This window comes from Pempheris klunzingeri, chromosome 16 (genome assembly GCF_042242105.1).
Source record: "Pempheris klunzingeri isolate RE-2024b chromosome 16, fPemKlu1.hap1, whole genome shotgun sequence".
Classification (NCBI taxonomy): domain Eukaryota; kingdom Metazoa; phylum Chordata; class Actinopteri; order Acropomatiformes; family Pempheridae; genus Pempheris; species Pempheris klunzingeri.
Window position 1 is genome coordinate 21,289,744 of NC_092027.1, and position 25,999 is coordinate 21,315,742.

Sequence of the window (25,999 nt, forward strand, 5' to 3'; positions counted from 1 at the left end):
GGGCTGTTGGAGTGGAGGGAGGGAGGGAGGGAGGGAGTGGTTGGCTAATCTCGCATCTATGCGATTATGCTTTTGTTGCATTATTAAGCCACAATTGTTATGTTACAAAACAAATACATGTGAAATGGTAAAAAATGAGCTGTACCGTAATATAGTCTAGGGAGCAGTTTTTCAAACATTAGTAACACAGTAAAAACCGTCAGTTCCACAGATAAGCTGAGGAAATCAGAAAGTACTGAGACAGGGATTAATGCATTCTTGGTCTTTTCATGAGATTTGTTGACAAAGTGAAATGTCATCTTTTCCCTTTAAGTTGACGTGGTGCTTTAATGCAGCCACGTTGCCATGGCTCAGGAGTTTTGAGGTTGTGTTGTGTTCCAGCAGCTCCTGTACCTTCTTCTCTGCTCCCTCTCTCTTTTTCTGTCTCCCTTTCTCTGTAATGTCTTACATCTCTTCTTCTTCCTCCCTCCATCTTCCCTCCCGAGGCTCCTGTGCGTCGGAAATGGCACGTTGACTTCCACGTGAAGGCTTTTCTATTCGCTGGGCTGCCTGCCTGCCTGCCTGGCATCCTCTGTGTGACCCACGTCTGCATGGCCTCAGCGGCCGTCTTATCATCCGCCCTCCCTCCCTTTCCCTGTCTGTGTCTCTCTCTTTCTATAAAGTCTCTCTAACAGTCGCTGCCTCCTCCACGGGGAGGGATCGCTCACTCACTGGCCTGGTCACGGGAGGTGAGAGACAAAGAGAGATTGATATTGAAAAGGAGAGAGTAGTGGGGTACCTAAAGGCTGCTGCTGCTGTTCATTCACTTAGCTTCGATTGATAACGGAGCATTTGGCCCTAACCTGTCTGCGAGAGGAACCACGGTGCATTTCTGTGAGGCAATTACACGACAATTTCCTCGAGGAAAGCCAATAGTTAACCGCTTATCCCATGCTATTCAATTATGTAAGAAGATGGAGAGCTTTCCTCTCGGCTGCTTCTCTGCTTTGTGGAATTAGAAACTCGCTGTCTTGTTATTTTAGATTTGTAAAAGTGCCAATTCACAGTAAATGAGATGAATGACAACATTTGGGGGCCTTGCATTGCACTACATCCAAAGCTATTCTTTGCATCCAGTCACTTAATCAATGACAGCAAGGTCATAATAGCACTAATCTGAGGCCTCCCACCTTTGCATACCCCGTTGGTATCGTGCGTATGCCTCCTGCCCTCATTGCAGCCAAATCCATCACATCCATTCTTCACCTTCCCGCATGCTCCAAAGAAGCATGACTGTATACAAAGCAATAAGGCCCGAGCTTCTCTCAAGGCAAGGTTACCCTAGCAACAAGTTACGTAGAAACAGCCTGGGCGAAGGAGCTACCTCAGAGGAGAGGAGGATGAGGGTGGAGGTGGAGACTAACACTGATACATTAGCAAAAACAACAAGTCTCAAATGGGCTACACATTTCTGTTTTGCTCAAATAAATGACCAGTATTAACGCAGGAATGTACCACACGCGGCGTGTGTGATAAGTGATGCTCATCTTACATAATCTGTGCACCACAGCATCAGCTAACAAACATAATGGATTACCCATAAGTACTGGGGTTGTGTCTGCAGAGAGACAAAGAGCCCTTGGGTGCACGGATGGTCTCATCTCCTGTCAGCAGGGATGCTGGGACGCAGCCAGACGAGCAGCCCGCGCGATCACAAAGGTTCACTCATGGCGTCCACACACATTCTGTGCACATACCCACTTTCATTGTTAGCCTCCACCTCCACAGGTTAGGAGCAGTATTTGATCTGATTACACCAAATCTGATACAAAAAGTGTCACATTTCGACAAAATCACCCCCTCCTGCTGTCTGGGCATCGAGACGACACTGGGTGTGTCCTCACTGTGCTCAAGACGGAAAGTTGCGGGCAGGAATGTGAAACCAGAACCTCCAAGATGATGATTTCCAGTCATCATATTTATGTGACTCGTACATATTGTTGTATATATGTTGTAAATATTGTTGTAGGAATTGTGTTTCAGCCATTTTCTTTGTACCGGCCATAACAAAGAAATTCTAGAAGCGTGATGTGGGGTGAATGATAATTTAGTGAATGTCTCCATCTGCTGCGCACCCACAGGAACTGCTGCGTTATGTAACAAGAGCGCACCAACGTGGCCATGCTGAGAGGAACAGAAAAGGGCATGTCTTACCTTGTGTCCCCCTCAAGTGCTCCTTGTGCGCTCTGACTTTACACTTCAGAAGCTGTAAAAAATGATTGGCGCCGTTTCAAGTGCCTTTCATCACAGAAGGTGGTCCTAATCAAATGGTATAGAGCCATGTAGTACTTATCATCAGAGGAAAGCAGGAAAGTATACTTTGCCTTTGTTTTTCGTTATTCAACAGCAATCAGCCCCCACCATAATCATGACATACGCTAGATCATAAAAAAAAAAACTTAAAGGAGAAAGAAATCCCATCGTTCTGCTTGCAACGCTCAGTATATAACATCCAATATAAAACTGCTGTGGAGTGTGAATGTGAAAGCCATAGACTCGACAAAATCTAAATGGTTCATCTTCTGAGAGCATGAACATGCACCTTTTCTATATTAAGAGATTAAGATAGCTTGGGTTCAAAATGAATGTTTTGGCCTGACTGTGATGCTCATGGAGAGTCCAAACCGGTCAATCATGAAGCCTTTTAGGGAAATGTGTCCATCAGGTGGAATTTATTTTTATTTATTTATGTTCTTGCTCACCACTAAGAATAACTTAGTGGGCCCTATTTTTAGGTTTAAGGGTCTGAAATGACAACTAGATACAAGAAGTTCTGGAAGAAGTCCAGAACAGCCGCAGCATGGGCTGCAGTGGCCATGTAAATCCTTTGGGGCAACTGCACCCCATCAAAGTGCACCCACTAACAGTGGTTTTGCCACTGACAGGCTCAGATTGTTATTTGAAGTGACAACATTAGAGAAAGGATTCCTACAGAGAGAACACAGGAGTTGCTGGTCTACTGCTGCCTCGATCGGCTAGTTTGTTAGCGTTATGTGTGACTTTGGTGTTTTAAATGGTTCATCTGGATCCAGCACAATATTTGTGCTACTCCCAAAAAAAATCTGGCACGCTATGAATCACTTCAACTCTGCTTTCAATGTTTTATTCCTCAAACCTTCATCAGGTAAAATTTATAGATGATCAAATTTACCTGATGACATTTTGGATTCATTAATTCTATAAATAATAAGGGTCTGAGGAGTGGCCAGTTGGCCAAATTCCCTTTTTAGTTCTTTCACTTGTGTGGAAGTAAAACATTTGGCCTGACAGTGGCGCTGTGACATGACGACTGCATGAGAGGAAAGGTTAGTGAGGTCAGTGGAAGTATTAGCAATGCTCTATTAATATCCACGTCACATTTAATGTCATCTGCCCAGGAATTGTAAAGGGCTGCATGTTGGACGGGCCAGTCCTTCAATATTTGGCCTCTTTATTTGTGGGGCTAAAAACTGTTTGTCAAATTATTATCATAATGAATTATTATGATCATTGAACATGCAGTCATCATTCTCACTACCATTACAAAAAGCAGCGCTAAATGTTTTGAATAATTCTTAAGAATAATGTATGATTTAGATTTCGCACTCCTGTGACATTGTCCGCTAGCCTCAAGCAGAGATGAACAGCGGGCCACAGACCTCAGGTCAGCTCACTTCTTTCTAACTTCACACCCCCAAACTTGCAGTCTTCAGACCCAACTGATGCTGACTCGGGTGACATCACACGAGGACAGACTCCACGCGACTCCCTCTGGACACACTAAAGGCTTTACACAACCTTTTTAAACGTACATTTGCATGTACCACTCACACTGTAATGATACGCAGCCGTTTGAAAATTGGCCAAGCGTCCCTTTAAGCTTAACTCTGGCTGGCAAGTCTTTCTGTTTCTGCTGCGCCTTGCAGAACGTATTCTCTCTACTACAAAATGAGTTTACAAAGGCGACAGCTTCGATAATGAAATTGAGGATTCATCAGCTACTGTAGTCAACAAAGAGTTTGGCTTCACCCTCTGGGGGAACACTGATGTCTTCACAAACTTCCATGGTGACCCGTGCAGAGGGTTATGATTCTATGATTAAGACAGTTAACATGGAGGCTCCTGAGCCTTTTGCTAAAAGTGAACTCAATAAAATAGACATATTGTTGCTTTTTGAAGGAAAAAAAAGTATTAGTACAGTATATGAAATGAGTTTTGCAGCTTGTGGTTGTGGCGGTTCAGTCCGCTGCGGTTGGCTTGTCAATAGAGCGGCATTGCAATATTGCAGTTATTGCGACAGCCCTACTGACTTTTCCTTCTATAGATCCCTGTTGCTAGAATGGTTAAAAACTCTCCATACGCTCACTTAAATTATCCGTTAAATATGATTATTTGCATAGTTTGCATAGAAACGACACTATTCAACACACAGACGTATATGTAAAGCTTGTGGGTTTAATATGGCAATTTTCACCACCAGAGAGAATCAACATAAGGGATTCAATCCAGCTAAGTAAAATATATGCACCACTTATAGATCAGGACACTACAAAATACACCTCTGATTCATTAACCCTCCCCACCCCGCCCCCCCAAAAAAAAAAGTGTTGATCGTACAGCTTCAGTTAGACGGTGAACACTTTTCATCAGCATTAGTAGTAGAACAGCATCAAAAAAAGAGGCTGGGCAGCAGCACATCAGGCTATCCTTGTTGCATTTGTGAAACACACCCACATAAAGACACAGCCACCGGCAACACATCTTCAATAGAGACAATTATAGAACACCATTTCTTTGTGGGTACAGTATGTGAATAAAGTCTGGTCATCATACAGGCAGCATGTATGACACACATGGATTATACTACAACACAGTATATATACAGGAGCAGTGAGCGGATATCTGGCCAATGTAGACTCTCGCTGTGTTTCTCACTCACTGTCTTGCATCCTATTCACAGCTCCGCTTATGTGTTGATGAGTGTGAACAGACTTTTCTTCCGTGCGGAGAGAGCTCGCTGCCATTTTCGGCGCTCCAAAACACATTGCGGCGGTGGTGTCGCTCGATGCTTGCTCCCGTGCCCAGTCGGCGGGCATATGCTTGCGGTCGCTGGAAGAAGCATGTTTGAGGAGCTGCAGCAAAAAAAAAGTCCTGCTCAAGTTTTTTTTTTTTTTTTTTTTACGCAAAAATGAACACTTTTCCTGACGAGAGTGTAGAGTCTGCAGATGAAGGTCTGAAGAAAGTTACAAAAATGTGTTTTTTTTTTTTTTTACAGTTCAAGCAGTAAAGAGGCGTAATGATACCTCCTATTAAAAATATCAGTAGCCCAAAAATAGTGGATAACAGTACTTCACAGAGAAAGAACACAACACAGGTTTGCGGTTGTGAACTGCCACTAGGCACATTTTCAGAGGTTTGGAAAATAAAAAGACTTTTAAAAGCAGCCTTGAGCAAACAACAATAGGAAATCGGACTTTTCTCGGTATTCTAATGAAGCGGTGTGTACACCTCTGGCAGTGGGACTCTATTCTCTGAAGGAATGTCTCAAGATATGGATCCACGTTATCAACTCGCACCATATGGACGCTTAAAAAAACGGGATCAAATCCCTGGTGGTTGTTGCTAGGATCAAAACAGTCTGGTGATGAGGGGTAAAAACTGTACATTTACAATGTAGATATACTGTACAACAGCCTTAGATTTGAAAACATACAGCAGATCGAACACGTTTAGTGTAAAAGCATAAGTGAGCAGGACAACATGAAGACTGTCACATGTGCCATTTTGCATCCAGCTGGGTTAAAAAGCTCCCTCCTGCTATCATCAGTGGAAAATACCACACGTCACTATGAAACAAAAATCAGCAGGGAATGCGAGGAAATGGTTCATATTACAGTTTGACTTTCTGGTTTTCTTTCCTTTTAAATAAATCATACAAAAATAGTAGTGTACAGTGTACAATCTGTCACGGTCCCTTTGATTCTCAGTGTCCACAGGTGAGTGTATAACTCACCTATACGCGCACGCACACTGGTTCATAACTAGGTGACGTCTGACTCTTTTCAGATAGTGCTGAGCGCCAAACAGTCCTAAGCTCCTGGCTCCAGTCCACTGGGAGTCGGTCCGTCACTCTCCCTCTGTGGCTCAGCTGCTTCGCGCAAACAGACTGACTGTCCACAGATAATCCGTCTCTCTCCCACAGGTCGCCCTCTCGCTCGTCCCTCATCCCGTCTCTCAGGTTATCTTCGCAGGTCTCCGAGGGAGGTAAATAAACAAGTCCCTACGATCCCTCTTTCCCCTCTGAGCTCTCCGGCGGCGCTGGAGGCTCCTCCGCCGTGGGCGACTGGGCCCCTCCCGGACCATCTGCGCTCAGACCCAAAAAGACACAAAGGAAATAATTGCAAATCTATTGCTGATTAGCACAAATGACTTTGTGACACTTTCTGTCTTTGAGTCATTTTGTGGCCTCTGTTGCACAGCAAGTTTCAAACCCACCAAAAGTAGCACAGCACAAATTTCTTTAAAAATCTTTACAAGTGTGTTCCTCCAACATATGGGGGCTAGTTTGAGGCTATAGGGGAGGAAATACATGGGAAACCAGTAGGAGCATGCTTACTTTAATTAGTTCAGCACTAGCATACACACAACAGAACAAGAACCAGAATTGATGTTTTGGAGCATGCAAGACAAATGCATCATTATATTTTAGCAGCACGCTCATTTGCTTGCTACCCGTGCAGCCAAAAATACTCAGCCCAGCAGTGGTCTAAAAGTGGCCCGCCTGGTGGCCACACTCGTGCCAATGTCGTGACGAATGACTTCTGGCATGGAATGGGCCAGTTCTACGCTATTCCCAAGTGCCAATCCTCGCCCAAAGCTGGCCCCAGTGCTTCTGACTGCAGGTGATATTCAACCCTAAGTCTTCAAATCTTTGCAATATCTGGCAGCCATTTGTGGACCAGAGCCGGGGCCCGAAGGACCAAATATCACAGCTGAGTGCGCATAACTCCCTGGGTAGTTTGCAGTGCCGGGCCTGAGCTGAGCGATACGTCATCATGTTTGATTAGATCATGTCTCAGTGTCTCATTATCTTTTCTTTGTCTAAAAGGCTTCATAAGGCTTAAAGGCTACTAGAGAATAGAAAGCCTATACAGAATATCCCAACAACCCGTTAAAGTTGGACCAAAATTCATGGCGGGAAACCTTTTACACACTAAAGGACTAAAGATTTCACAACAAATTCAATTCACGCGTTGATTACAGTCGGTACTGTGCTTGATATCGGGATAATGAAAAGGTAAATGTGATGAACTTTACCTTTGAGGTTCAGCTCGGCCAGTTTAAGAGGCAGGTCATCAGGGTTTACGCCCGCCGGAGAGCCCAGGATGTCAGGCAGGGCATTTCTCCTCCCCGAGCGCCCCGAGGAGGCAAAGTCCAACACTGGCTCCACTTCCGTCATCTCAGGACCCCTCTGCGATAAAAGAGGAGACGGAGTGCCATGTTACATTTTTACCTGTGCTTGAAAAGCGTCCCCTGCAATAAGAGCGAAAGAGCGCTCTTTGGTTAGCTTAGCAGCTCTGTAACAGCAAGGACTCTGATTTGTTATATTATGAATGCTCGTACATTGAAGTGATGATATATATATATATATTTGATATATTTTTGTACTGACATGCGATGAAAACATCATTAACTGACCATATTTCAGAGTAAATTAAGTTATCTGTGATGTTAGCTGGATTAGCATTAGCTGTCCAGTTACAGCAGTACTGCTCTGTTTGCTTGGTTTTTCTGTAAGCTAGCTGTGGCTAATAGCTAACAGCAAAAGAAACAAAGGATGCCCATTTGATATATCATCAAAATTAATGTTCAGTGTCAGCTACAATGTTCTTGTCCCTTTGACCTTTACCGAGCATGAGAAAACCCATGTATAGTGAAGTAATTATAATGTTCACGAAACATTAAGTAATTTCAACATAATTTCACTTTTTCCTGCGTAAAGTTAGCCAAAGTTAGCCGTGATATTAGCTGCATTAACATTAGCTGTCCAGTTACAGTATTACTGCCTTGTTCGCTTGGTTTGTTAGCTTGCTAGCTCTTGCTGACTAGTTTGTCGGACATGAAACAGAGTTGTAGTGATGTTGTTGAATATTAAGGATGTGCATTTGAAGTAAAACTCATGATAACACGAGGTTACATACTGGATGCTTTTCTTAGTTCGTCCCAAAAAACGAATGCTGCAGCTACAGCTAGCTAACTGGTCTACTGGACAGTTGAATAGCTGCTAGCGAAGTTACTACTACTATGAGCAGAATGATTGGAATGCTGAATAATTAAGATTTTTATTAATGTTTTTAAGTCTACTCATAACAAATTGAAATTACATGAAGTTCAGGGTCTTATCTCTGTTGCTATTAGTCTGTGTGATTTTGCTTTGCTAGCATGTAGCCTATGGGAAATACCCTTTAATTAAGTTCTACTCCAAGTACATTTCACATGTTCTCATAAGCTTATTGTTTTTGTTTTAGATTTCATTTTAATGGCATGTTAATGACATTAATTTAAGAAATGATTGATATGATCCATTTTGAGTTAAACTGAACGCATCAGTGACCATTTACCTTGACATGGTTGAAGCAAGTTGTACCTAATCTGTTTAGCGAGTGAATGTCAAGAGAAGAGATTTATCACTGAGGCGGAGGATGTGTCTGTCTGGTCTCATAGCAACCAGCAGCTGGGGAGCCAGCTCTAGGCTACACTGGTGACAGGCAGAATTACATCCCTTGTCACACACATGCACACACTCGAGCACAGCGCACACTGAAATACAGCGAGCCACTGTTGCTATGGCAACAATACAGAAAAAGCACCACTGGCAGGTAAACATATGACTCTAATCCATTCTCTCACTATCTCACTTTCTCTTCCCAGTCCCCCCTTCTTTTGTTGTGTTGCCTCGCTTTAAATAGCCATCCCATTCTGTGGAGCAAAATCCTATTTCCCATCGCTTCCTTTTAACAAAGGAATGTCATGTGAGTTAATGCATACTTGCAGCTATGAACACACACACACACACACACACACACTTGCACACACAGAAAATCTGGATCTCCAGAAAAAGGGCCACAGGTTGGCCATCTGTTAGCCTCAAGCACTTTTGTAGCTTAGCCACTGAGCTCACATAAGCCATAGTAGTGCATTGTGGCCTATTTCTTTTAAATAATCCCACGAGCATAAACATATTTCCCCACACAAAATCACACATTGCTAACTGTGCCCATCACTCTGCACAAACGGGGAGGAATGGCGAATGCAATGTAAACATGGCTTTGTTTAATTAAAGGCGACAGATGTAGCATTTCTGAACGTCAAAATATGATTATCAAATTAACTGTGCTGCCAACAATTACCATAAATGATTGATAGCCTTTTTTTTTTTAACAGAAGAAATGACGTTATTGTTTTGAAATTCATGACAGCACCCACAGTGTGTGTGTGTGTGTCTACCCTCCCCCACAGCATCCTTGGCTTTACTGTGCAGGTTTAAACATATGGTCAGATACTAATATTTAACACACTGATGATTTACTACTGTTAAATGTTGCTGCACATTTAGTGCCGTGTTCTGTACAACACCCGTACAATAGTCCGACCAGGGCAATTGCAAGGATTTAAGTGATGAGGTCATAAATCCTCCCCTCCTGATGCACAAACTCCTAACTTACACATAACAGCAGTTGTGAGTCATAATTAGGGGGTCAAACAGGCCAGAGAGAGAGCATTTTGCGAACCCCCCACCTGTTGGAATACAAGACACAGTTCAAACACATTATGGATCAAATCTTTATTTTTTTTCTCCACAGTGGTTTTCAATTTTCGAAAGACCGCGAGTCCAATTGTGAACTCCCTCCATGTTTCTGGTTCTAAATCCCTTAAACTTCACTTAAAAATAGCCTCAGTGTCCTCTACGACCACTCCAGTTTCAGGGCTTTGAATTGAAGTGCTCTCTAGTGAATCATTCTGTAGTTGCAGGACTGAACTTGGCCTTTCACAGTTGGATCGTACAGTAGGTGTCCTGCGATGCCACGGCGCTGTTGCAGCTTTCCTTCTCTGGCCCCGCATGACAAAGCTGCTCTTTGTCCTGAATCAGAGACCACAGTTCCACTGAAAGTCTGACAATAGGGGACTAATCAGGGCTAAGCGGCAGGCAGGACACCTCCTGCTTCGCTCTATCTGACAGGCTTGTCAAGCTGAAAAACTGATTATCAGTGAAAGCTAGGATTTGTTATCTGTTAATCTGGATCATTAAACCTACTGTAGACTTTCACTGAATATTGACTTTCTGTAATGTCAGATCTATATTACCGTCCTTCTATTTAATATCAGATACTGACCACAGTCGCCCACTGCTGATGTGACAGCTTCTTCATTGTCATTTTTTTAGGGGGGTAAATATGAACAATTGACCATGAGCACAAAACACTGGCTTTCAGTAGCTAAAATCCCAAACTATCAGTGTCAGTAACAGCTTCCACCACCAGTCCAGACCTAATTAGAACATCTCTTTGGTAACTTTCATTAAGCCGTCGGATTAAACACTGAACAGGCAGTGACCCGTCATCTGAACAGGTTTATTTTAGCTGATAATCCAACAACAATTTAGATGGGATTATCTTGTCAAGAAAGTTGACCTAGATACAGTGACGCCCGCACCGGCTCAGTCAGACACAGGAACAAGCTGCAGGTATGTTACACAACAAGGTAGAGTTATGAAAGCCTTTTGATTGGAGAGTTGGCAGAGGTCAAGGATTGTTTACAGAGATGATGTGAAGATGCTGAGTTAACAAAAGGCTATCTGTCTTCTTTTCTTTAAAACTGCAAACATGTGACAGCTGTGCAATTAAATCAAAGCTCATTAATACTGCAAATTGCTACCTGGGCTGTTTCCACACACAGTGATCTCCATAATTTAGCACTAAATTATACCGTTTGTACTTGAAACGTCCTCTGTCTTGCAGGGCAACTATGTAAATAACCATGCAGCTAAAATGATCCTTTCATATGTTGTCAGTTGACATTTGCAAACAAAAAAAAAAAAGCCCCTTAATGCATCTCTTCTTCGATGTGTTAAACAGAGCAGGTCTGCTGTGTCTCTGAACCTTAGCACATCGCTTTCAAGTCGAAGGGTAATTTCGACCACAACAGCACGAGGTATTGTCTCCGCTCAAACCTCACAGTGCTCTCAGCATCAGCGAGAGCAGCTCTTTTCAAGAGAAGCCTCGTCGGCTTCGAGAGAGAGAGAGAGTGCCTGCTTTTCTAAAAGGATATCCAAGTCCAAGGACCCTCAGCAAGAAAGCTTGTCTCCATAGATATTTTCACCAGCAGTAAATGGAGGCTTTCAGCACCGCGGACAGAGCAAGGGGAGGTGAGCGAGAGCGACAAAGTTAAAGAGATGCTGGGAGCTCAATAGCATAGACTTTGTGTAAAAATGCCAACACCCCAAGAAGCTCTTTTAACACTGTAGTTTCAACTTTTAGAACTGGTTTCCTCTGTAGAGCAGCAACAATGTGCTTCTATATAAACATCCACGTATTTTATTTTTTGTCGTAGTAGAAGTTGTACAGTAACTTTCTTTCTGATCAAAGAGGAAGTAAAGAACAGTATAAATGTGACCAGCCAATGCCAACTTTTTTGATTCTTGTTAGAAACACTTTGGGTCTGTACCTTGTTCGATACCCCATCACTAACTTTCTCTGTCTGCTGTTTGGAGCTGAGCACGTCATGGACAAGAGGTTTATCAGAGTTGAAGAGCTGAGCACGAAAATTACATCGAGGAAACAGAACCGAAACAGTAATGTACTTCTGAGTATAATACCAACACACAGAAACTGCAATTCTCTGGGGGTTTGTCATCAAAAGTGACCCTTTCACAATGCACAATGTCGTTTAATCTATTATTTACTTAAAAATAATGACTGGGGCAGCTTTAGCGTTTTGCCATTTGGGCAGCAGTTGACTAAATACATACCAAAGACACTAGTGTTTTGAAAATACTGGTCAGATTACTGTTTACAGGCTAGAAATATACATTATCAGTAATCTGGTACAATATCCAAACAGTAATTCAATATTGGGTCATCTCTGACACATCGATGTTACATAAAAGAAGCATTTAAGGATCCACCTGCTGTACAAACCATGCACGAAGGCAGGTGTTTGAAAATGTCACGTCCATTACAGTCGGCGGCTGTGTCAGAATTAATGTGATATGCATTCTGCATCCTCATCTCCTTGAGTGATTTCAGACACTTGGAAGCCCTGTAGTGTTTCACAATAAACCAGTACAGAGCGCTGAGAAAACCACTTTAAATGGGTCGGGAAAACTCCAACGTCTGCGAGAGTGAAATGCACAAACTCGGGCACTGCTTTTTTTTGCTGGATTGCAGATGTAATAAGACGATAACATGGGGGAAACATATTGGATCTAACCATAAATCCTGAATTGTTCGCACCGTGAAGTGTAAGGTGCGCATATAGGCTGATAATCAAGGAGAGCTGGGAGTGACCGTCTGTGGTGTCTTTGTTTGTGGATATAGAGGGTGCTGTGGAAAATAAAGGCACAATAAAGTCTAAAGTCTAATCTCCCCGGGATGACACTGACATCTTATTGGTCGCTCACAGATTTTATGTTATATCCTGTTTTTATTTTTTTTATTGGTACCGGTATCACTGTGTAACACTGCCCACAGCTGTGAGAAAACTGTCTTTGAACTAGTCAGTAAAAACTCCCTTTGTTTGCATATTTTATTGATTCATTTAATTTCCCACTACTTATAAATTGATACTTAATTTCAAAGCTGAACATCTTAAGTTTCTCTGGAGGAACTGTTAATGCTTCATAAAAGTAAAAATGTGTCTGTATGAAATATTATGAACGCATAAAAACTATGTGGTTAATGTTTAGCAGAAGGTGGTTTGGGTCAAAATATGTAGATTAGTTACAGAAGATAAGTTTCACTTCTGGTTTCACGCGGGGGAACGTCCCCGAGGGAGTCATGTGCTTCACCCATCCGTCTCAATGTGTACACATGGCACACACGACAAGACCACCTGCAGACACGCTTCCCTACTTGAGTCACTTGATGATACCAAGTGACACCACTCACTGGAGAAGGCCAGCAAGGTCAAATGTTCCTAAAGACCTAGTAAATAAACCTTGAGTAAGCTTGGTCAAGCTTTATTTACTTTATTTCTTCAGATGTCCTTGAAGGTTTTGCTGGAAGAGTTGTGTAATTTGTTACTCTTTAGAGGGAAAATGTGAATTTCTTTGAGAGAAAAGCCATCATTTTGTTTACTTTTGGAAACTTTACATCACTAATTACATAATATGCTGAATTGTATGTAGACGAATTTCGCATTTTTGCACATTCAGCTAAGAAATGTGATACTGGATACATTAGCTGAACATCAATACATATAATAAACACATCTCATAGATTTGTTTTCTTTTTCTTTTTTTGACGTTTACGTTCACGCTGAGTGGAAAATGTATCAATTCAAAAATCTGCTCATCAGTGCGAACAAGGCAAATTATGTAATGTTTCTAAATGACCTCAAATCTACTTTCCTAATTTCATTGTACCGCAATGACAATAAAGGCTATTCTATTCTATTATTCTATTCTACTTTGGCATTTCTGTACTGCAATGTCACTGTTTCCGATGTCTACAATAAGTTAATCAATCGCCAGTTTATTGGTCGAGCTCTATTATCCAGGCAACAGGAATTAATTGGAACAATACCACATGAATACTGGCTCTATTTCCCGTGCAACATGCTAAATAATATAGCTCTACACTTAAAGCACAGAGTATATGCAAGAGTATTGGCAGCTTCGGTGCCAAATTATCAGCAGTGTCGCTGGCCCTTAATAAGCCGTATCAATCAATGCTTTCCTCTCTCCAAACAAGAGGATAGATATCAGTTCCCCGAGCCAAGCAGCCTGGCCCTGCCTGCGGCCTGAGGCTGACCCCCTTTTTCTGCTTCTCATCAGTCCAACGCTCACGGTGTGACAGCCACAGCCACCGCACACACTACAGCCTCATTACAGTCTATGCATTACAAATCTGTACATAAAACACACACGCTGGCAATGATTCAATTAAACATTATCACATTTCATGTCATTTATGGCCTCATTCAGAGAGATGGTTAATTACTAATTGGCAAGTTGTCACTGTGGATGTTTTCCAGTGACAAAGCGAGAGTTTTGTGCTCATTTCACTCTCTATTATGCAGTCTTAATGCTCATGCCTCATCTTGTAAAGAGGGAGAAGAGCCATAGATTGCTTGCCTCAGCACAGCAAATCCAACCCCTATATGTCCATCCACAGTGTTGTATTTGTGTGTGACTGCTCCCCCCGCCCCTCTCCTGTAGTTATGGTATTAGTCAGCCAGTAAGACTGTGGGGGTTTAGGTCAAAAACCAGCCTCTCAGCCCGGCGAGGAACCGTAGAAGAAATGATGTTTACACAGCCAGCACAGACACGAGAAGTTTTAGATGAATAAATAATGCTTGGGATTAAGTCCCTTGCTATTTTTAGTCTTTCATACCCTGTGATTATTCCCTGTCTTTCTCCCCACTTTTTTCACTGTTATCCTAAAGCTTAACATGCTCCAGCTGCCATGGAAACAGCACCATTGTTATAAAGGCAGCTATATGGTGGAGGAGGGGAGCCAAGGAAAAGGCAGACTATCTTTATACTGAATTGATATTGGGGGGGGGGGGATTCTACTCGTGGATGTCCTGCTTAATGTTAAAATTAAGTTTGGGCAAACTAACTAAAAACTGTTCAGAGCATGGTATGTAGGAGTGTAGAATTAAAAAAAACTATGAATCATGAGCACTTCCTCACAGAGGACGTATGAAAAATGCAGCATGAAAGTATGAAATGAGATGTATGCAGTGCAAAACTATCAGGTTGTATGCCAAACACAGACAGTGAGAAAAAATGTGAAGAGCAGAAATAGGCTTCGCTCATCATTTCCACATTAACAGGTGCACAGGAGGTCATACGTATGCACAAAAGCTGGAAGGTGAAGCACGACTGTGATAGCAGTTGATTTTCAAAATAGCTGTGGTTTTTTTTTACTCGAGCAGCAGCAGCAGCAGAGAGAGAGAGAGAGAAAGAAGCAGGGAGTTGAGACTGATCTAATGAGACAGCATGATCACAGCCTCCCTTCAGATCTCACAAACATCCCGGGCACATCTTCCTGTCTTTTCTGCTGATCTGCACAGCCCTTTTCCTCACTATGGCTGCCTGCTTTCATGTTTCAGAAGCCGGGACTCACAGGCAAAAAACGCATCAGCAGAGGCTTTTACTTTGTAGATAATTTGCTTCTTTTTAGTGAGAAATTGTCAAGGTCTTGGGCTACAGGTCTGCGCATGTACAGCGTAACCCAGATGATTGTCTTGGTGGGCGAAATATCTCAACATGGAAGATTCTTCCTGGTCTTTTACTAGAAATCAACCAGTGAATATCAGCCATTTCACAGAGACTCTGATGGAAGGATAGTGTATTATCATTTTTATTAGCAATATTATTCATTTTAGCGTGTGGAGTGGTAAACCCCTTGTGTGTCCTGTGGTGGTATCCGATGTGTTTTAGAGGATTTTTTTATCCCAGTTTTGTACAAAAAATTCCACGGAAATAAAGCAAATATGTGTTGTTCGAGCAAGTAGGTTTTTCTGTGAAAAGTATAGCCGCGTTTCCACCAGCACAACTCGGCTCGACTCGACTCGGTTTGGTTGCGTTTCCACCAGCACTAGTACCTGGTACCGGGTACTATTTTAGTATCTCCTCGGCCGGGGTTCCAAGCGAGCTGAGTCGAGCTGACAATGCGACGTCACCAGACTGCAGGCCACTGATTGGCCAGGGAGCGGCGTCAGTGGATGAGTCACGAGAGCGACTTGTTCACAAGAGTCAAACCCGCCATTTTTAAAACCCTGGAAACAGAGACCGGGCGTTTTTATTATTTCTGTGAACGAGGTAAACGGATCCACACACAAACCAAACGCTCCATGTCCTTAGTTGTGTTTTTTGTGCCGTGTACAAATTACGCTACTGGAGTTTCGGCCCGCCTTGCTATGACGACCCCGCCCACTTTGAAGTGGTACGCTTCTGTAATGGAAACACAACCAAACCGTGCCAAGTCGAGTAGAGTCGAGCCGAGTAGTGCTAGTGGAAACGCGGCATATGTAGCCATGATGTGCGTATTTAACAACTTTTTTACAGAGTTCTTGGTTTAAATCGAGACAGATTTGAAACATTAACAAGTCAACTGAGGATGGAGTTTTCAGCCAACCCATGGAGTTAATCCCTCCAGCAGACAAACTCTGCCAGCAAACAGTCAACAGACAAGAATCGATGGGGAAGGGATATAGCTAAAGAGAAAAACACCCTCTCTGCAATTAACAGCGTTTAATGCGCGATAACAACAAGCCATTATACAAAATGAAGTCGACAAAGTGGCCTCCACGTTGCCAAATACGAAACAGATTGAGCGGCTTTTCATAAGGGTCAATCACAACAACAGAGCACCCAGCTATTGACAGCAATTAGCACACTTGACAGAGAGTCGTAAAGAATGGCTGGCAAGCGGCGCTGGCAAAGGCCTCAGGAATGATGGGAGGTACAGAACATGTCGAGCAAGAACAGACTGTTTCGGGTGAAACTACAACAACTCTACAACTTTTACACGTCATGTTGTGGTTCACTTCTGATTGTCAGCTAGAGCCTGAGCACATGGGCCTCCAATTTGCAGCATTAGAGAGGTCAAACACGGGATAGCACCATTGTCCTAACCCTACAGAGTGTCCTATTTTTGCCCGGTTGTGGCTGCACACCAGACGCTGGTGCTGCCATTGATGTGTGTAAGTGAACAGAGTGAGCCTGTGAATCCGATCCTTAGCCGTCTGGTTCGGTCGCAGCACTTTACCGGGGAACTCCACCGATTTCACGCATCAAAGCCAATAGGAGCACTTAGAAGCCAATAGGGAAGTTCAAACCTAAAGTACTAGACATGCAGTATGTTAGTGGATTTGTGTCATTACAAATGGCAAGAAAAAGACAGAAAAGAAAATATTTCACAATCTGTCAAAAAATTATTTCAATGAAAACATTGAAGATGAGTTTAGAAAGTTTAAACGTAGGGCTGCAAAGTGTTGGGTATTGTTTGAAATCTAGGCACTGGTATTAAATCGTTAAATTTATAGATTTCGACATTACTTTGAGAAATATAAACCTGTTTTTCTACAAAATCCCTTTTTCATTTAAGAAAAGGAGCCAAAGTTGTCAAATGTTACAGGCAAAAGAACTTTGTCAGAAATATTTTAATTGACTTAAATGAGGAGCAAAGCAATTAAACAGTTACAAATCTCAGTAGAGAAGCTGCAGGCACAGTTTGTTTTTTTTCTTGACTAATGACATTTTTAACAAATTACTTTACGTAGATTGACTGTTCTATTCAAAACTAGTAGTATCAGCTTTCAGAGTCCACATATCAGCGGCTCCCTGGTAGGTGCAGCACAGCCGGGAGAATAACTCTACTGTCGATGTCACAAATGTCCGATGCATGTGTGACACCAGTCGGGACAGCGTGTGCTGCCGCCACATCAATATTTCAGCACAAAGCCTGTTGTTTTACAGAGAGTAGCTGAGGCCGTCCTCCCCCCAGGCGCTCTCCGAACTACACCATCGTGTCAACAGCGATGCGGCCCGGGTGGCTGCGACTGTGCGTGCTGCTCCTGCACACTGGCTACCACCCATCGGCCTCTGGCACTCTCCAGCAACAACCTTCGCAAATGGGGCATCGGCTGAGACACACACACACACACACACACACACACCAAAACTTGCTGCAACACACACAACGCAGACACCGCCACCCTGCATCAGCAGAAGTGTCAAGCTCTTGTGTCGTGTTTGTGTTTGTGTTTGTGGTTAAAGCTGCACTCAGCAATGGGGATACGAGAGGAGCTGCAACAGAAGAGGATTTCATCTCCATCACCAGTAGAATCTGCGCTCATCTGTTCATCCTGCCATGTTCCATCATTTCTACGGCTCCAAAATGAACTGTGAAGGACTGGCATCCACTTCCCAAACATTTCCTTCAGCTCCTCCTGGAAAACATCCCGAGGTGTTCCCCCACCACCAGACAGGACAGCCAGCCCCACCTGCATGTTCATTGACTAAGCCCGCCAACAACCCACCTCCTGCCTGTCTCTAAATTTATCCTCGGCTGCAACTAACAATTACCTTAACGGGTGGATTAGATTAATCTGCTGGTTATTGAAAGATTAATAAACTGATTAAAATTCTGGTCCAAATGTCCGAAAATAGTGGAATAGTGTCTCACATTTTCCTAAAACCCAAGATGACGGTATCAGATTGTTTGTTCTGTTCGAGCAACGCTTTAAGACCGACGATAATGACTTTATTATCACATAGAACAATTTCTGGGTCATGTGTCTGTCCACCTGATAAACGTCAGCCCAACACTGACTGTCCTTTTGGCTCTGCTTTGGTCTCCTCACGCCCCAGAAAATGATACGCCTCGTTCACCAGCTACTCGCTAAGGTAGTCTGTCTGCCGTTTGGTGCTGAGCAGGTCGTGCGGGTTTGATCACAGCTTTTTCAGTCTGCCGCTGCGGGAAGTGAGGAGACGAAAGCCAAAACAACGAGCTGAAAGAGACCGAAGAGCTTTAGAATTAGAATTAGGCGATAATTCTCCGTGGGTTTGTCGTTACTTTGACATTCTACATGCAGTTTTAGATCGAGAATGTATAGACAGCGTCTGTTACATACAAGCCCTCGCCAACCAGCTGATGGGGGGAGCAACCACAGCGATGGAGTAGGCTACAGCATCGAGGAGTATGGTGGAGTCTACGACGGAAAAACCTGTCCAAGAAACATTTCCGATGCTACAGATAAAAAAGATACTCTCTCTCTCATTCAAACGGAGGATTACAGTGACTAAAGGGAAGCGATTGATGGCGAGGAGCCTTAGGCATACATCGCGTCAACAGTGTTTGTGTAAATACTCTCACTGCCAGTAGGGGGAGACACGCTGCAGTGTGGTTCTGCCGCAGTAGACAAATCCACAGCAAATCTGACTTGAAGACTGAGGACGTGATTATTCTGATCTCTAACTGGTGATCCTCAACATTTTCAAACATTTCGCTCTTGCTGCCATTCGAAGATGCAAATGTGCAAAGCTGCCAGGTGCAGCTGTAGAGAAGCTCCTTCAGGGAAAAACCACGGTCGACGGTGCCCATTGAAATGAAATTCAGACAGCAATTGCACCTCTCACCCTCTTACAGCCTCTCCATTTACCAATCAGCAGAATGGGCTCTTCAGACGGGTGATGTCTGACAAACTGTTCTGAGGCGGTTTCTGGGGCAGACGGAGTTCCACGTGGCAATTATAGGGGAAAACAGAGCAGCTGATTCTATTGTGTGGTCTGATACACTGAAAAGGTCACTGATCTGTGGACTGAATGGATGCCTTGGGAATTACAATAAAGCCTTTGTCTCCACAGGAACCATCCCATCTCACCTACTGTTCCCTTCCCCTCTAATCAGTATGGAGAGGCTGGCAGCAGGAGGGATGACATTGACGAGCCACAGTCCTTTCCCATAGAGCTGGGCAGAGGCATGCTGGGGGAAGTCTATTGAGTTATGCCTCCCCCCCCCCCCACCCCCCGCCTCTTGTCAGCCAGGGCTGCTGGGAAAATGGGCACGAGGAGGTTGGGGTCAGACCAGACTAACACAGCTTCTTAGGAAACAGGCCCCCTCTGTTTCTGTTATCATCCTGCGTCCTCTACACCTCGGCAAAACATGTCCGCCGCCTTCTACGTCCTCCACACAGGTGGGCAAAGAACTGACCGACATGTTTTAATGGCAGAAAGATAAAAGTAGCCGTCGCCAAATGGCAGCCGGCCATAGGTCACCGTAAAGGGCAGCGGGCTTTACAGAAGCACCGGCTCAGACTAAATACTTATAGGTCAGTGGTCAATACAGAGGAATAATGAATGACAAGAATTTAGTCGGGGAAATTTCCATCTTCAAAGTGGCGAGGCCCCCAATCAATGGAAATTGAATTTGGTGCTGGGTGGTAAAATTGTAAGTGACAGGCGGCACTTGGCTGTCGTTCATCTTGATGCCAAGAGACACATTCCGCTTTTCCTTCCCGCAACTGCATTTGTGCGGCAGATGTGAAAAAAAAAGGCCCAAAACAACATGTGTTCCTCCACATTTCAGTGGTCTGCAGCAGCAGCAGCAGCAGCAGCAGCAGCAGCAGCAGCGGTGAGCAGGCCTGCGGGCCGTTTCACATTCCTTCACATTTCTGATGGTACTTTACCTGCCTCATCCCCGGCACCTGAGCTTTGGGACTGTCACCAAAATGCCAGTTTTGATGTCTCAATTTGAAGGTTTAACTTAAACAAAAGAAACATGCTGCTGTACAGGAACTTCCCTGACATAAAATACAGTGCAGACGTAGCAGAATGATGGCCTGGTAATTAGACCAAAGAGTTGTTTTATTTCACTACAATTTTGATGTTTTAGTTACTAGTTTTTATTTTGCTGTTTGTTTATTTTGTGTTTTTTTCCTGGCTCTGGCTCTGAAGGTGGTGTCACCATTTCTAACCGAGTTGGGTTTTCACAGGTATTTTGACAACTGCCTTAATTTGTTTATTCAGTTTTGCCAATGATGGAGATCTCTGATGGAAACACTGCTCTGGCTAACTAAACTCACTGGGAGTTATTAGTGCAGCGTATCGACCTGATCTCCACGTTTCTTTATTCATTCAGCACCTGTAAAAGTTTCTGGGACGTGTGCGCTCTACACTCCTACTCCAGACCTATTTAAATGACTGAACAAATCATACATGTGGGCAGATATTCAAAGGACTGAAACCAAGCAGTGGCCCACCTGGTAGAGTACATACTAGTAGGTTTGACTGTCATCCCCTGTCATTCTGACGCTGTCCTTTCAGATAAATGAAGCATTCAAATACAAAAGTAGAATCTTTAAGACAACAAAATAGTTCTCTGAGGTCTGTGGCGTGTTTGCAATCAAATTCAACTATTTATTTATGTATTTCAGCACCAAAGTTGTCCTTTTCTGAGCTTTTTGGTGCAAAATATCAAAGTCAAACTGTACTTGAGTACTGAGTAATAATGAGGGAAAGTGTCGGACAGCGATGAACATAAGCTGCTCAGTGTGTCGAGGCCGCTGGAGATTAATCAGACTTTATAGGTAAAGCAGTTACCTGTTTGCTGATTACAGTGGCAGCCTTTGTTCCCTGGAAAAGATAAAGATAAATGCTGACTGGGGCCGTTCAGGAGGTTAGTGGAAAAAGGGACTGAGCAGCCAGCAGTCACGTCTGGCACCTCTGGGACTCCAAAGTCAGACTGGGTGGGGGGGCACGCTGAGTGATGTCATCATCTGTCTGCCATCATCTGTGTTAACACGCGGTGACATGAGGTCTGATTTCCGAGAAAGAGCAGGATGTGGAAGGGAACAGATGATGGGAGGTTAGATGATTCACCCGGCGGTGACAGAACGGAGCGGGCGGCCAGCAACAACGGTGTGAGCAGAGTCCCTTCGCTTCCCAGACAAAATACTAACTAACGGTGCTAAAATAAGACAAGAACTGACTGTATTCTATGATTACACTGCTGCAGCTCCCCCACCGCCATCGAAACACTTACACAGACACATTGGAAAAGATTTCCCATCTTTAACTTACGTCTAAACTGTAATTTGCTGACCTCAGAGCTAATTCACTGTCAAATACATTTATCTTTTAGGTCAACTTAAAGCTGCACAATCATTAATGTTTTGCTAAAGGATCATTCTGGTATTTTTAAACCAAGCCTAAATGAATAATTGGTAAAAAAACTAAACAAAAAAATGTTTTGGAATTGGTCCAGTAGATCACTTTTGTGACAGAGGTGATCTACTGGCTGCAACGAAATCCTTTGGGGCAACTGCACCTGATCGAAGTAGGTCCGCTAAAAGTGCTTGTTTGATCCACTGACAGGCTCAAACTGTTATTCCAAGTGTGTGGCAGCATTATGGAAAGGATCCTGACTTTATGTTTAACATGCAGTTAGATCGCTCTCTTCACAGGCACCAAACTCCACTGACAAAACCAGTCATTTTACCTGACAGAACGCAGGCGCTGCTGCTCTACTCCTGCCTCAGCCGGTTAGTAGGTTTGCATTGTTCTGTGACTTTAGTTGGGGTCCAACACAATATTTGCATGATGTAAAAGAGTGACCCTCGTAGTGACACACCCCCAGATTATGACCCAGCTTTTGTTTGCTTACATGTTCTGTTTTGCCTCACCCTCGCTGCTCTCACTAGCCTCATTTCCAGCTGTTTTCATGAAAAAAAAAAAGGGCAGATAAAGCCACTGTGCACCACATCAGGCAGAGTTAGCATGTAGCTGCTAGCATTTAGCTTAGACTTCAACAAGTCCAGCTGACTTTTGCTCAACTCCTAAGGAATAACTACGACCTGGATGACTGAGAATCTTCACAGACATTAGCTGCTAAAGCTACATATTTTTTTTCTCAGGGGTTGGTGGAGACCAAAACAGGCCTTAAAGAAAAGTGAATGGTGGACTACAAGTCTTCAGGTGGCTAGAAACACGACTTCAAATGAATACTAATGTCTGGTGGATGTCTGTTGGCTAACACCTCGGCCATCCTGACCATATCACATGATAACGTGCCAATTCTGTGTTTACAGCTTGTTATCAAAAAAGAATCCATGCAGCTTTAATGTCACACGTTAATGCATTTCATTACATTAAACGCTGGCAGTGAGAGTCAGCGTGGCCGAACAGACAGGCCGCCAAAGACACACAAATATCCGCTGCACAAAAAAAATAAAATAAAAATCAAAGGCAAATTTAGACCTGGTGTAGCCGGTGCAGTTTGATTGACAGGTGATCTCTGCATCGCGGAGCAAAAACACCAGAGCGACCAAGAAAAGAGACTGATGACCTCATGGATGTGTAATTAACACGGGGCGAAATCATTAAATTAAAAGGAAGTGCCTCGCAGCTAAAATGAATATTAAAAATAGGGAGGAGCTGCTGGTACCTCAGCAGACCAGACTTCATTTTCCCTTCTCGACATGGTGCATCACGGCGATGATTCACCAAGGAGCACGTTTAAGAAGACCGGGGTTACAACAGCGACACAAAGACGGGGTTTCTGCTCCGATTCTGTGCTTCTTTGGAAACATTTTCTGCTCCACAGTCACCGAAAGCATAAAGGCAGAGGCTTGTTCAGGGGCCTAAACACACGCGTCTGAACAGGCATCTGGAATAATGATAAAGGATAATCAGGGACAGTTTAAGAATTTATTAGATTTAAGGGTTTGCTAATAATATCAGTTAAGGGTTAAGGGTTATGAAATAACATTTTCATTGGAGGTTTTAGTTTTTAGCATCTCACGGTGGTCTGAGTGGTAGATTATGTTCATTTTTAGGATTTTGGCTTAACACTGGCACAAAAAACTGCCCACCGGCCCTTAGATTTGGCCTTCAGAAACTGATCCAGGCTGATCCGACTGAACTAAACCAACTCGACTAAACCACTTTGTAGCTGCAGGCTTATTGTGCACACATCATAAGGGTGAAACAATAACCAAAAGTCTTCTTCTCTTTCATTTTTTTTCCCCTCGCATTTCAGACGTTAAACATTAGTTTGGGCCTGATGGATTCAGTTCACCATATACCATATGATCATCATCTGAAGGTCAAGCTTTAAGCACCTATTTAATAAACCAAAGCCGATAATCCAGCTGCCATGGAGCTCTCTGCTGGGAGCCAGTGGCATCATCACTGTAACAGCTGAAACACACACACACACACATATAATGCAGTGAGCCCATATGAAGGTGACAGGTACAGGCTGCCGGGAGCCCACTGAGGGCCTGATTGGAACATGAAACACTTCACCATTAAATCTTTACTGGCCTGTGGATGATGCCTGACATGACACACAACTTGATCACATGTTTTGATCCTTGATTGCTTTTAAACCAGTTTCAGTGAAGATGGCTGAATCCAGCAAGCCTCCCTGATCCTTCCCCGTTCGCCTCTAATCCACAGTAACCTGTCGCTTCTAATCCAGCAGTCGATCCTCCGCCTGTTGTGCAGGTTTGTGGCCGTGTCTGGTGTCCTACCTGTGGAGCAGAACAGGTGACAGGGAATGTGCGCAACGACGGGCACTCACCAACTGATGTCAGTGCGCTTCGCCGAGGAGGAGGGGGGGGGGGGTGAAAAAAAAAACCAAGGAGTCCGAAGTTGGAACTAGCCGCCTGCCACCATCTTCTGCAGGGACGAAGAAGAGAAAGTGCGGGGTGTCGGGGGGTCTGTCCGGGGCGACGCGTTCCTCTGCCTCATCACAGCTGACACGGCCGGACCCGCGGCGCGGAGGACTCACACCGCACGGACAGCCGAGCGAGCGCCTCTCCGTGCGCTCACCCCCAGCAACAGGGACGAGCGTCAAGCTGCCGGCACTGAGCCCGGAGCGCACAGGAAGAGACGGAGTGTGGCCTTCAAAGTAAAAGCTGTCGAGAGAGAAACGAGGGGGGGAAAAAAACAGTTTTTATTGTGTCCATGAGGAAAAGTGGAATATTGCAGAAAAACATAAACGGGATCAGGACACGCAAAGAAAGCTAAATATAAATAAATCAAATCATGAGTATAATAATTCCATCATTTAAAGTGCGTATTATAGGTCACCATTTACTCACCTGTAAACGTTACAGTAAAAATAAAATAAAAGAAAGAATGTCATCTATCTATGAGTGCTGAGAGAGCCCAGACTTATACAGGCATATACAGATACACTGATTGAATGCATTAGCTCAAAAACACTGAATATGATATATTACATATATAGAGGGCTGGATCCTCTGAGCAGGATGTCATATATACATTTTGTTGGTGGTTTGTTTGTCTGTCTGCCCCGAAGGAGTCACTGCGTAGCGTTAACAACAGTAATATCACAGCAATCAGAACATCAAGTTCTGAGACACCCTTCACTAGAGTATAATATAAAGCACTAAAGACACTATTTCCCTGTGTTTTAGCTTTACTTTTTCAGTAACTCATCTTAGATGAAAGATGCATTGTAGGCCTCTTGTATAGCACAGTAATTATTTTATTTATATTGTCATTAACACCATTAGCTGCAGAAGTTGTGGTGATGACCAATGCAGGATTTTCTTTTTCTAATTTCAAGTCTTTTGTTTTATTTTGAAGGCGCACCGACACAGCTTCCCGTGTGGTTCTCTCTCACTCTGGCTGGCTTGTCTCGCCGCTGCTGCTCCAAGGTTCGTACCATTGTCTTTTTTTATCAAGGGGTGCTCCTTCACCTAAACATTCAACTGCCGAGGAATGGACTCGTCTTCTCACCTGTCATTTCACAGAAGCGCTCAGCCATTTGTCCCCCAGTCCTGAGAAGTGCGGCTAAATCCAGTGATCTCTCCTCATCTCATTCTCATCACAGAGATAATAAACCTAAGGCACCAGCTCTGTAGATACTACCACCTTAAATAGAAGCAGTGCTCCAGTAGTAGCAAAGCAAGTCAAGCGTGTTTGACCAAAGACTCCAATTATTTGGGTCAAATAATAATATTATTTGAACATATTTGAATTTAATTTTTTACTTGTTCAATGTGTGGTTTGATTTCTATCCTTAATGTTACAGTTTAATGTCTGAGGAAGCTGATATTGGACTCACTGCCACCAACAAGGCTGCAGAGACTCATGGGAACATGCTGCACTGACACGATTCACCAGACACATGGCGTCCTAGGATCAGTGGGAAAAATATAAAGAAGCCAGTGGGCTAATTGCACCAGCTTCAGCGCCCTCGAGGAACGATGGCGTGGC

At 43.6% G+C, this 25,999-nt stretch overlaps 1 protein-coding gene across 2 annotated transcripts; it reads right to left on the reverse strand.

The window, feature by feature from the left end:
• Window positions 1-4,473: 4,473 nt before the first annotated feature.
• pkib (protein kinase (cAMP-dependent, catalytic) inhibitor beta) lies at window positions 4,474-24,510 on the reverse strand. 2 transcript variants are annotated; one of them, XM_070846584.1, is made up of 3 exons: window positions 24,333-24,510; window positions 7,336-7,489; window positions 4,474-6,381 (listed from the first exon to the last, which is right to left on the reverse strand). In XM_070846584.1, exons 2-3 carry the CDS (start codon window positions 7,475-7,477, stop codon window positions 6,299-6,301), a joined length of 225 nt encoding a protein of 74 aa, XP_070702685.1. In that variant the 5' UTR covers window positions 7,478-7,489; window positions 24,333-24,510; the 3' UTR covers window positions 4,474-6,298. The 2 variants fall into 2 exon arrangements, with proteins under 2 accessions (XP_070702685.1, XP_070702684.1); XM_070846583.1 differs by lacking the exon at window positions 24,333-24,510 and adding an exon at window positions 12,216-12,334.
• Between the last annotated feature and the right edge of the window lie 1,489 nt (window positions 24,511-25,999).